Source organism: Agelaius phoeniceus, chromosome 7 (assembly GCF_051311805.1).
Source record: "Agelaius phoeniceus isolate bAgePho1 chromosome 7, bAgePho1.hap1, whole genome shotgun sequence".
Classification (NCBI taxonomy): domain Eukaryota; kingdom Metazoa; phylum Chordata; class Aves; order Passeriformes; family Icteridae; genus Agelaius; species Agelaius phoeniceus.
In genome coordinates, this window is record NC_135271.1 from 24,133,195 (window position 1) to 24,146,197 (window position 13,003).

A 13,003-nucleotide genomic window follows, 5' to 3' on the forward strand; every position below is an offset into this window, starting at 1 on the left:
GGGGCCCCCGCCGCTGGGCCCGGCGGGGCCGGGAGCGGGGCGGGGTTCTGGCGGGAGGCGAGGTGGTGGCGCCGGCCCCCGGCCCTGAGTCCGGCGGCGGCGGGCAGGAACGGGCGCTGCCGCCCTGTAAGGCTGCTCGGCTGCGCCGAGGCTCCGCGCCGGCCGCGCCCTCTGCCCCGCTGCGGGGGCCGCCGGGCGGGCCGGGGAAAGGGAGCGGCGCCCACCGAGCTCGGCAGGCGGCTGCGGGAAGCGGAGCCCTGTCCCGGCCACCGCGGGAGGCCAGAGGGAGACGGGGGCCCAGCGAGGAAGGCGAGGTACGAACTTAACGGAGCGAGTGAGGAACTGAGGGGGAGCCTGCGGGGCGTCCTTCCGCACACTGCGGTGCTTTGTCACGGACGGATCATTTCACTCGAGATACACGACCGAGAGCTGCCTCAGTCGCTGCGAACGCTGAAGTAGGAGCTGCAGCTCAGCGTCAGCAGAACTCAGTAACGCGCGTTCCCCGTACCAGGGCTCGGCTCCGGAGCCTTCACTCTCCCCTAGCTCACAGACACAGGTTTCTGTGGGTTTTTCTGCCATGCACTGTTTGCTGGCTGAAGCTTTGGACAAAGAGCGATGAATGTATCGTTTTACCTGTACAACACTGTCACTATCTACAGTACAAAAAAAAAAAAGTCTGCGATACAGAAGGAAAAATGTGGGGACAGGGAAAAAGTTTATGTGGGGATATGATCCAAAGTCATATTGAAAGATGGAAACAATGTCAAGCTACGTAAGAAAAAAAAAATAAAAATCTTAAAATTGTAGTGTTATTTGAATAAATGTACATCACGGATGTTTCTGTTGGCTGCCTATACATCTTTGAAGCAAGCCTACAATAATTTGACTTCCCTATATTATAGTTATTAAGACTGAATTCTTTAGCTGAGCTTTCATGGTTTCATATTGCAAGCAGCAGACTAAATTGTCTTCTGTAGCAGAATGAGGCATCTTCTTTCCAGGTAGAAGGATGCTGTAGCCATTACAGTAGTAGGCAGTATCCTGAAGCACCTGCATCCTTTTTTTTTTTTTTTTCCTACTCTGCTACAAACTTCCTTAGTGAAGTTGTGAAGTTGTTTAACTCAAGCACAGATCCTCTGAAGATGCCCAGTACCTGGTAGGGACTGACTTTTACCAAATGGATGTCTCCATTTGGTATCTCTAATAAGGAATTACAGCAGATCTTTGGGGTAAAAATGTTACTGGAATGGCTTGGATATTTGGCAGTGAATGGAGTGGAGGGGGCTTGTTAGCTTTTCAAGAGTGTTCCCTTGATTAAGTAGCATAAATAATTTAAATGCAGGATATACTCAAGCTTAGCTCCTTAATAAACAAAATTATCAGTTTCTGGTATAGTTCTTCAGCTTTTATAAGTTAACTCTCCTACAAAAACTGCGTATTAACATGGAACTATTACCTGTATTTGACTTTTTGTCAGCCACCAAGTAGGATTCCTCATGGTGGCTGGAAAGCTACCTCTCAGGAAAGGACCTGGGGTTGCTGTTTGACAGCTGGCTGAACATGAGCCAGCAGTGTGCCCAGGTGCCCAAGGCCAGTGGCATTCTGGTTTGGATCAGCAGTAGTGTGGCCAGCAGGACCTGGGAAGTAATTGTCCCACTGTACTCCCTGGTGAGGCCAGTTTGCATCTCAAGTTCTGCATTCAGTTTTGAGCCCCACACAAGAAGAAAGACATTGAGGCACTGGAGGGTGTTCAGAGAAGGGCAGCAGAGATGGTGAAAGGAGTGGCTGAAGGAGTTTAGCCTGGAGAAGAGGAGGCTCAGTCAGGGGGACTTTCTTACTTTACAGTTACCTGAAAGGAGATTTTAGTGAGGTGGGAATTGGCCTCTTCTCTCACATAACAAGAAATGGGATGACAGTAACTGGCCTCAAGTTGCACCAAGGGAGGTTTAGATTGGATGTTAGGGGAATTTTCTTCACTGAAAGGGTTGTCAACCATTGGAACAGGCTGCCCAGAGAAGTGGTGGAGTCACTGTCCCTGGTAGTGATCAAAAATCATGGAGATGTGGTGCTTAGGGACATGGTTTAATGGCAGGCCTGGCAGTGTTAGGTTAATGGCTGGATTCTGTGATCTGTGAGGTCTTTTCCAACCTTAATGATTTTACTGTTGAAGACTTGCTTATGGCTAAGGTAAAATAGTCCCATTCCGTACTTATGGAAGCTTTGATATGCTTACCAGACATCTCTCCCACTGCCTAAGCCTCCAAAGCATAAATTAAGTTTGCTAGAGGAGTTTCAGAGAGGCTACTCTGATCTGTGAGGGAATTGCTTCTCTTTTTTATTTTTTTTTTAACTGAAATCCCTTACAATACTATTTCCTACCTCACTTGTGAAATGTAAAGTGCAATTGCTTCTGCCTTGCTTTTTTTGTGAGCTAGTTCAGCTGCTCACAGCCAAGCCAAGATCTGCCTAGCACAGCTGTGCTCCTTTAAAACAACAGACAATGATTTCTTTTCCAGCAAACTGCCAAGGATTCATAAGTCTGTGCTTTTTGACTTTTTGCACTTGTGCAGTTAACTTGCAATTAAATTGTTTGGTCAGAACTGGCAGTAAAATTTCTAAATCCATAAATTAAAAAGGAACACCTGAGTTGACGTGTAGTCCTCAGTGTGGAGTTTGAAATTGATATGCTACTTAAATAGAAGCAGACTTTTGCTGAGCTGGAGTTCTGGGGTTTTTTGTGTGATAGCTGACAGGAATGCCTCACAGTTCTGATTAAGGAGATTTAAGTTTATCACAGGTTTATGTATCATCTTACTTTGCCACTTTATTTTTTACTTTGCCACTTTATTTTTTTTCTAGGATAAATGGGTGTGTATGACTTTTCCCCTGATCTAAAGCGGTTCCATGTCTTGTTTGGTAAGTTTGTCTAAAAATTTTGGCTGTTTTACCTTGTTACCCAGCTATACCTCAATATGGAAAGTCCTGGTGAAATGTCTTGTTTGTGGGGATTTCCACAGTGCTGACATGTTTGAACTTCATTGTGTCAGCTTTTGGTGAAGGAGACTTTAATGTCTCTTCTCTCTAGGTCTGCCATGTGTGTGCTTTATGCTATTTCTTAACCTCTTGATTGATTGACTTGCAGCAGAAGACTTTCTGAACTGCTGCTTATAAGACCTACTTTTTTACATTTTTGCACTGCCATATTTAATAAATTGCAGCAACTGCACCAACATTCACTTGTTTCTGTTCTTAAGGACTGCTCCTGTATTCTGCGTACACCAGTTGAATCAATCAGACCAGAAGAGCTATCTCAGAGCAGCATCCATGAATGTCTGGTAAGAATAGAAACTTTAACCCCCCAGGTTAAATATAAAGGTGGTGCATATTAAAAATAGCCTTATTAGGGAGTACTTCTTGAAATGTTGACAATAAAAATAGAGAGTACTTTGGAGTTTCCACTTTGGTAGAAGACCATAGGTATCTAAGTGTTAATCTTGTGCCAGTTTGAAAACAAACACACACAAAAGTTGTAACTCATAAAACTAAGTCTTAATAATGGTAGAAGTACCGGCTTGAATGTTCTTATTTGAGTACTGGACTTTAGCATTAATAATATTTTTGTATTAATTTTAAAACTAGAAATGATTTTAAATTGCATAGTCATTTTGAGAACTGTTTCTTCTCTCTATTAGGCTGATTCTGATCTAGCCTGGATTCCCCCATCTACAGGAAAGAATGAAATGGTATTTTGCTCTTCTAATGTCTCTCATTATGAACTCCAGCTGGAAATAGGTAACATAAATGAACCTTAAAATATTTCTTCTTCCATATCAATAGTTTATTGCTAGCTGCAGTAAATATTAAGTTTGGAACATGAAGGACTATTCCTGTGTCTTCTTAGTTGAGAAAAGTGCAGAGCATTGCTTACATTTTAGTAATCTCTTGTTTCAAGATCTAAGACAAATCAACAATTACCTGAAATTGTCTCTTGATGTTTGTGCATGTACTTATGTTTTCCAAATCTGTGGTATGTGACAATAAATACAGCCTTAAGTAACATCATCATCTTGTAACTTGGGTACCCATGTTGGTTGTTCTAAGGATGGCTGCCTTAGATCCATATGCCTGCATATGTTTATGTGAATATGCATACTAAGTGTTCATTTGGATGTATAATTGATGCTGATGTATGTTCAAACACTTTTAGTTGTTCTCAAAATAGCAGAGCCATGCTTCAACTAATTTGCTGCATATATTTTGCTGCAATTACTTAAGGTCTTGGCATTCTGAAACAAAAGGACACACTGCTATCAATTGCAATTTTAAAACTGGAAAATGATCTCTAAACATGAAGAAGACCATGTGATGGCTCATTATGCTTTCCAATGTTAAGGTAGCCATTTCTGGTTTCAGGAAGGAGGTTCAACAATTTAACTTCAGTCTACCTTGCACGGCATACACCTACAGACAGGCAAGTTGCTGTAAGGATCACAGACCTTGAAAATTGCTCTGAAGAGCACTTGAAAGCCTTACAGGTAAAGGAACAGCATTTCTGCACAAAGCCCAATGAAGATAGTGAGGAATACATATGAGATTACTGAGCATAGGTAGCCTTTGTTTGAACTGGGTAATTTCAGTCTAGTATTTCCCTCCAAAGGATTAGAATATAATAAACATAATGCATGTGTAAATTTGAGAGTTGCTTTCTGAAGACCACAGCTGACAATTCCTTTAAAAATTGCTTCTGTAATTGTACAACTTATTTGAAACATCTTCTGGACTGTTATTTAACACCAGAAGTTTGGACTATGAACAAACTAGATTTACTTCTGACAAATGCAATTATGGACAAGCTATTTACATTTCTGTTGCAGGCTATGCACATCACCTGCAATCATAAATGTGTATAAATGCAAAGAAACAGTTCTCTTTACTGTTTACTAAATGTAGTTAATGCTCTTGGTAGGACTGCTGTTCTGTGGTTAACACATCCACTTTCATTTAATTCCATAGAATGAGGTGGTTTTATCACACTTTTTCCAGCATCCCAACATAATGACATTTTGGACAGTGTTTACAGCTGGAAGCTGGCTTTGGGTCATCTCCCCATTCATGGCCTATGGTAAGAACTGTTAACTGCAATTTTGGAGTAGGAGAAAGGACTGATACAAATTGGACCACGTGGTCCGTGAGAGGTTTCTCTTTAATCATCTCCTGTCTTGTAGAAAAAACAGACTCTCCCAAACCATTTGTTTAGAGATTTCCTCCCCAGTGAAGACCGGTACTTGAACTGCATTAAATTCCACTTAGCCCTAGCACCCACCATGTGAGGAGTGGTAACTGGGAGATGTACTTGACTTTCTACAGCTTCTGCTAACCTAAATAGAAGACCTATTTACATTGAATACAGTTTGGGCACAGACTTGCAGTGAGCAGAAGCATGACATGGGGCATCAGTTACATCCATGCACCAGAGTCAATATAGAATGCTGCTCTTGATGAGTCTATACAGTGAAGGAAACACAGACAAGTCATTTAATGAGACTTGTTAGGCCTAGCTAGGCTTTTTTTTTCACTTCCAGGTTCAGCTAGACACCTGCTGAAGACTTACTTTCCTGAAGGAATGAGTGAAGCTTTGATAGGGAACATTCTGTTTGGTGCAATCAGAGGATTAAATTACATGCACCAGAATGGATATATTCACAGGTAGGAGAATGTCAATAGGTAAGAACTAGGACTAGGACACAAGAATTAGAACCAGCATCTTACCTTAAGTATTCTTTCCTTCCTTTTCCTCTATACCTTGTTATATCAGACAGTGCACAAGTAACAATTCTTTCAATAATACAGCAGGATTAATTTTAACAGGAAATGTGTTTAGACATTTCTTCAAGCCACTTGTTACAAGGATTATACATCTGCCTGGCTTTGTCTCTTTGAAGCAGAAGAAAACCAGAGTTATAGAAGGGGTTTCCTTAGTTGACACCCCTTGCAGGGAAGAAGGGCCCTTCTCCAATTTCTGGCACGTTTTTCCTGATCATCTCTCTTAATAGAGACATGAACTCCATGCTAGCATCTCACTATAAGTCAATGAATTTGAAAGCTTTTTTGTTCTAGTAGTACTTAGAGTAATTCTTATAGCTAAAATGTACCACTTTATGTTACAGGAATATTAAAGCTAGCCACATTCTGATTTCAGAGGATGGGCTGGTTTCTCTCTCTGGCCTAAACAACCTCTACAGTTTAGTTAACAATGGACAGAAGTCAAAGGTGGTGTATGATTTCCCCCAGTTTAGTACATCTGTGCTTCCTTGGCTGAGTCCTGAACTACTGAGACAGGTTAGTATAAATTACACATAATTTTTCCAATTCAAAGTTAGTAGCAGTACTCGATTTCCAACTTAAGTCTGCTTGTAGAATTGCAATGAAATATGTTGAACTGTAACTTCTAAAAATATATGTACATCCTGAATTTTTAGTTCTTCTAGAGAGAACCAGTTCTAAAGCTGTTGGTAAGGTGATGCTGTACTAAATCTCTTTACCCAAACCTCCTGGAAACTACTGCAAATCCTGAAACTTGTGTTCAGTACAGCCACCAGATTTCTGAAAAAAGTCTGGGGTTTCACAATTCAATTGCTTCAATAGTGTGCAGGTTATGGGGTATTAGAATCTTGTTTTGAAGCAGGCACTTGTATTCTTGTTGGCACTGCTCAATGGCCTCAGTGATCAGTAATGTCTTTCTTCTCTCACAGGATTTGTCTGGCTATAACATGAAGTCTGACATTTACAGTGTGGGAATTACAGCATGTGAATTAGCCAATGGACACGTTCCATTTCAAGATATGCCTCGCACTCAGGTATAATGCTAAACTTTATCTCTAATTAAAAACATGCTGAGAATTTTTTTGTTTGTTTTACTCACAGGAACCAGTGCTATTACTGCTGAAGTAGTGGCTGCTTTTTGTTACTTCAAATACACATGCCTCCTTCTAGAATAAATAATCTCTCCATCCCTGGAGTTTCATAGCTTATCCTGAATAGGTCTGGATAGCTGTTGAACTCTCATACTGCTCTGCCTTCCTACTAGATGCTGCTGCAAAAGCTGAAAGGTCCCACCTACTGTCCTTGGGATATAAATACCTTTCCCCGGGGGGAATCCAGGATGAAGAATTCCCGATCAGGTGTTGATTCTGGAATTGGTGAGAGCATGACACGCACAATGACCAGTGAAAGACTTCAAATGCCCTTTTCCAAAACATTTTCACCTGCTTTCCACAACTTGGTAGAACTTTGCTTGCAACAGGACCCTGAGAAAAGGTAATGTCCTGGTGAAAACTAATTTTTTTGTCACTTCCATCTAAGACCAAGTACAACTCACAGTTTAGAATACAGTAATCAGTTGAATGCTGTTAGAGTCAGAATTTCAGAGCAGATGTACTGTGTGAAACCAGACTTGTATTGTAAGAAATGTCTTGTCTGATAAAGGAATCAAACTTTTAAAGTCATTTGGCCCCTGAATTTCTTGTAATATAACTGTTCTTTGTAACAAGTAAAATTAACTTTTAAACATTTACTTTGTCCAAGGAAAAAAACCCCAGAAATCTGAAATATATGCTTTCAATTCTATGTCTCTTTTGAATGAGGCATTTAATTCCTTGTTAAGTGGAAACATGAAAAGGCCTTTAAAAATAGATTTCTTCAGTAGTGCTTTCACTACAAATTGAGGCATAGAATGTAGGAATTGTGTGCTGCTTTTCTCATTCTTCACATTTGTCCTGTGGAGGAAAAACCACAGGGCTTAAATTTATTTCTCAATCTGGCCCATTATCCAAATGCAGTATTTTACTTTCCAAAACATAATTATATTGTTCATTTTATGATTCAGGCCATCAGCAAGCAGTTTGCTTTCGCATACGTTCTTCAAACAGGTGAGTTTACTATATTTCATTAAATGACACAGCTATAACCTAAATAAGCCACAAAAAGAGCTAGATTATAAAGTAATGAAGTTACCTGGAGCTAAAAGGCATCCTATAAGAGCATACCTGCTTCCCAATTTTTTTTTTAACAAAATGGTATTGATAGAGTATAGGAAGCATAAGATTAATCAATTTCCCCATTGATTAGGTGGACTTAACTTAACTAAAGGCAGCCTAACTAATTTAAAAAAAAACTATTAATAGTCTTAATTTAAAGCAGAAATGCACAGCTGGTTTCATTAGTCTTGAAAGGCTAATGGAGTGGTGAAAGAAAAACCTCTCATCCTTTTACTTTCAGTATTGTAACATGCAAGAACATGGCTCTGATTTCACATGCTTTTAATGAATTCAGTTGCAAAGTTAATGAGACTTTTTTGTGCAGCTTTATTTTAACTTTTTTTCTTTCTAGGTAAAGGAACAAACACAGAATTCACTACTGTCCCTATTACCACCTCCTATTCAAAATAACAGATCTGAGTTCTTGGCACTGCCCTCAACAGCAGTTGGAACTGAACTTGGACGTATTGCTACAAATCAAGATGATACAGACTGGGAATTCTAAATAAATACCAATGATACCTCTCCAGTGTTTCAGACAAGGAAAATGTGATTTGTACTTGCTGCTTTTGTATGATTAAAATACAGTTAGACCAAGTATACTTGAAATGCCATGAAGTGGCTATAATTCATTAACTTCCTCTTGGCATCACAAAATGCAGCATGCCTCACTCTCTGACTGTAAGGAAAACTGTGTATAAAGAATGGCTGAGTGCTCACCTCTCTCTTTCAAAGTCTTCCTTAACAAGAGAGTCCCTGCTGTAATCTTACTCTGTATTGTATTATCAGCTCACAGTGCTGCAGTCCACATGCCTTTCTGAATTCAGGCCTGGGATTTGGCTGTGATCTTACCTAAACATCTATTTGTCTTTTCATTATGACCCAAATCATTTTAATAAGGAGAAATCCTCCACTTCCAAGTTGAAATTTGAAATTGCACAGATTACTTGCTTATGTAAATAAATGTTTCTCTCTCAAAAGACATTTTTCTCACTTGACATGCTGTCATATTTGCCAAAAGTTAGGTATGCATCATTTTTCATGCAGTTCTAATACTTGTGTGTTTCCCAAAGAAGTTAAGCTGCTTGGAAGTGGGACTCCATTCTTAGAACAAATCTGGGCTTTTGCACCTCTGTTTATTGTTGTGTCATTTTAGCAGTTAATCTGAGGATGTCTCACTATGCAAAGTCTCAAGTTCTAGCAGGTACGGGTTCATTTTGAAGAGTCATATTAAATAATCTAAAGTTACTGTATGTATTTTTATTTATACTGTATTCCTGTTCACCACCAGAATTTACCAGAACCTAATACTGTTTTCTTAGAAGAAAAAGGCAACATGCATTAAGGTTCACTGGCCCTGCTGCTGCCAAACAACCCTCTTCTGCAAGGCACAGTTAAATTCCCATGGATCAATTCAGCCATACTAGGATTCTAGTGAGTTTACCTGTTCTAAGTCAGATGAAAAATCTGCCTTCTCCCTACAATTCGATAAAATCTGACCTCTCATACTGTACCAGACAACTCAAACTGAACAAAACCAGCTTTTTTCTTTTAAAAACCTGGATATTCTCATAGTGTTGTAGCAAAAGTTGTGTCCCAAAGGCACTAATACTTTGCTGATGGAAGCATGATGGTAGTAAAAAAGTATAAATAGATATTGAAAGGATATATTTTAAATTTTCAACATAAACAACATTCCACATAAGTCTTCAAGTCTTCCATAGCTGAGCAGGCCTGTAGCCAACTTTGAGAATACTGCTGTATTGCCAGCAGCTTTGCTACAAGGCCTTGAAGACCAAATGACTCAAATACAAGCCTGAGAGACACATAAAATTCTAAATGACCACATAAAGGTATCAGCAAAAAAGTTGATTCTACTCATGCTGTGAAGAGAGCTCTATATTCCTAAACTTAACATGTGAAACTTGATATTAAAGACCTATCAATAAACTTACCCTATCTGCCTCCATTTTTATCTGTAATTCTTGGACTTCTGTTTTCACCATAGTCCAGCCATACTAACAGCTTCTTGTTACTACAGGGAAAAAAAAATCATATCTATGTCAATCGTTAGGTAAGGAAATAGTTGTTGAAACTAGAAAATTATTCTGATTAAAAAATATTAATAACTTAATTGTCTACTCTTGGAAAAGATACTATTTTCATGTGAACCCCATATTTTTGATTCTTTGCCATTATAGATTTGGACTGTTTGCAAGGTGAATACGTTAGACAGCATCTACAAGTAACTTTTGACTAACATAGTACACGTAAAAAAAGCAAGTCAAATAAGTGAGAACACACATGAAGTTCTACATATGTTAATTACACACCTCTGAATAAATATTACTTCTATCAAAACATGTAGAAAATTTCAGGCAGCTTAACTGCTAGTATTTCCAAGCTTCTCTTGCAAAAAGTGCCGTGGACTATGAACTTGGATACTAATAACAATGTCAGTACAAAGTTATTCAAACCACTGCGTGTTCCAGTGGAGTTACTTTGCTGCCCTCTCTGTGGAAAAAAGATTAAAAACATTTCTAAACACGTTCCAATTTCTGTACTGACATTAAGAAGAAAAATCAAATATTTTAAAGCTAAAAGCCCACAAGTCTTTACTCTTAGAACTGCTTCTCAACAACTGTGTGTCTTCAAAGAAAACAATTAAGAGGCACTGTGACTTCTTAAAATAACCAGAAATACTTGAAAGTACTCCCTGGATTATATTTACTGAAAGGTTTGATATAATTTTGCTCATTAACTGTGATGCTTTCTATTAATCTATAATGCAAAATAAATATTATTAGGAAAGAAGATGTATAATCATATTTTTAAGGTTTCAACTACCTGCCACTGAAAAGATGATCTGGGAAACAATTGTTCTGAAAGTCTGAAGTTTTTGCATACAGTTAAGTTTTCAAAATCTGAGGTTGATGATCTGCATTGTTAAGATTCAAGTTGCAGAGACTTTCTATTCCAAGCTGACAGTTTTAAGCACAACAGTTTTTCCTTGGGTTGTGTTTTTTTCCAAACACTTGTTTAATCTTGCTCACACCAATGATGTGTGTTATCAGCATGTGAATTAGAATTAAACTTCGACTTGAAATTTCCAAGTATCTTGCATTTAGGCTCCATATGATATATTTTCAAAGGGGCTTAGAAAACCTATACATTTGCAAAATCTCATGGCCAATGAAACAGAAACCTATCTAATCTGGTTACTTTTGAAATACTTGTGAAAACAACCCAAATGGTTTTTTTGCAGCCACCTTTCATTATGCTAGCATTTAGCACTGTATAATAATAAATACCTGTATAATAGAAATCCTCTGTTAATTAACATTATCCTGACCATATGCTCAATGCTGTTGAGTGTCTCACTGTCTTGATCTGATACCACAGCAGTTTGTGCATGACTGAATGGATGAACACAGAAGAAAATGTGATCTACTCAGAATCAACTTGCTCTGATACATTAATTCCTCACTTTAAAGAGCATCAATGCAACAAGTACCCATTGAAGACAGAACAGTTTCTTCCACTTGATGAACAGAAATAAATATTTTTTTAAATAACAGTTTTACCATACTTCTCTCTTTCCCCTACCCCTCTCCTTCTCTTCAAGTGCTATGAAAGTACTTTTTAACCCAGAGGATGGGTAAAAATATGGGAAAGCATTTGAAAACTACCGTTCTGAATGTCTCTTGACAAGAGGAAGGTACCAAAGTAGGTGATTTACATACCTACTTAACATGCCTTTCATGCTATCAAGTAGCTTTCCTCAAGTATATTAGCTTGTCTAATAAAACTCTGAAACAACCAAGGTAGCAGTAATGGCCTGTCCTAATTATAGCCTACCCTATCCTGTATGAATGAGAAAAAAACTATTAAAATTCAGAAACAGTACACATTACAGCAAAGACCTCAAAGGACTGTAAGAACCATAATTTGAAATTAAACGATCGGATGTAACAAACAAAGAATTGAGTTTATAAAAGAAGAAACCACTGAAAATTGAGGTGGTCTACTAATAACCTGATAGCAGAATAACATTTGGTATTTAACATAATTAAATCTATCCAGGAACTTGAGGTAGGATGAAGGAAAGAATATTAGGTTTAAACAGGTGCCTGTGGAAACCTCCATAATTCCCAGATGAAAACAACTAGTTCTACTCTATAAATTAGTTACATATATGTTTTGTTTCTTATCTGAAAGACTATCCCAGAAACTTATGGAAAAATGCCCCCAAAGCCCATATGAATTTAGCTGCAATCAAGTGGCAGTTTTATTTTTAGATATGATTATAGAATAGACCATTATTACTGCATTTACCTACACACCCAGATTCATGGAATTCGGTTGTCCCCTCATGAAATCCATCTGCAATGGAGGAGAATGGATTGCTGGCAGGATGCAGAGGTTTTCCTCTGTTTTGTCAAAATTTACATGACATATGAGTCAAGAGTATCATTGCTGAGTTTATCTACTACATTATATTTTAAAAGTTTGCTTATTCTACATTCAGTATCAATTATCTTTCTAATTCTCACATTTCATGCAGTCAAAAGAAAAATATTCTTACAAGCAGATTTCCTTTTTCCCATTGGAAATCTGGCAAGTCTATTATGGATGAGTTTTTTTAAATGCTTTCCAGGTTTGAGGTGGCTGTTGTTCTACAGTAGCTAATGGAGCCATCACAGACTTGTGGAATTATATATTTCACTGGCTGTCATGCTTTTTTCTGCTCCACTTTCTGCTTCAAGTTTTCCTTATCATGGGAGAACACATGATTTTGAATCCTTGGATTCAAATGTGATGTTGAAAAAGGTGATTCAGCATATTTCCATGATTTTTCTTCACTACATTACTAGATGTCCTCAAACTAGTTTTGAGAACAAAGTAGTTTGGTTTTCCTTCCTAAATAGCATATTTATTAATATTTGACCCAGATGCTAGTGGCATGG

At 38.4% G+C, this 13,003-nt stretch overlaps 1 protein-coding gene across 4 annotated transcripts; it reads left to right on the forward strand.

Moving 5' to 3' along the window:
* The first annotated feature begins 21 nt into the window (after nucleotides 1-21).
* Nucleotides 22-9,990, forward strand: STRADB (STE20 related adaptor beta). Of its 4 annotated transcripts, none has more exons than XM_077181262.1 (12): nucleotides 22-314; nucleotides 2,860-2,916; nucleotides 3,255-3,335; nucleotides 3,693-3,792; nucleotides 4,414-4,535; nucleotides 5,044-5,122; nucleotides 5,583-5,706; nucleotides 6,168-6,339; nucleotides 6,753-6,857; nucleotides 7,088-7,317; nucleotides 7,886-7,928; nucleotides 8,389-9,990. In XM_077181262.1, the coding sequence occupies exons 2-12, from the start codon at nucleotides 2,905-2,907 to the stop codon at nucleotides 8,539-8,541; spliced, it is 1,221 nt and encodes a 406-aa protein (XP_077037377.1). In that variant the 5' UTR covers nucleotides 22-314; nucleotides 2,860-2,904; the 3' UTR covers nucleotides 8,542-9,990. The 4 variants fall into 4 exon arrangements, with proteins under 4 accessions (XP_077037377.1, XP_077037379.1, XP_077037378.1 ...); XM_054636426.2 differs by having other exon boundaries at nucleotides 24-314; nucleotides 5,014-5,122; XM_077181263.1 differs by lacking the exon at nucleotides 7,886-7,928 and having other exon boundaries at nucleotides 23-314; nucleotides 5,014-5,122; nucleotides 8,389-8,561.
* Nucleotides 9,991-13,003: the final 3,013 nt, after the last annotated feature.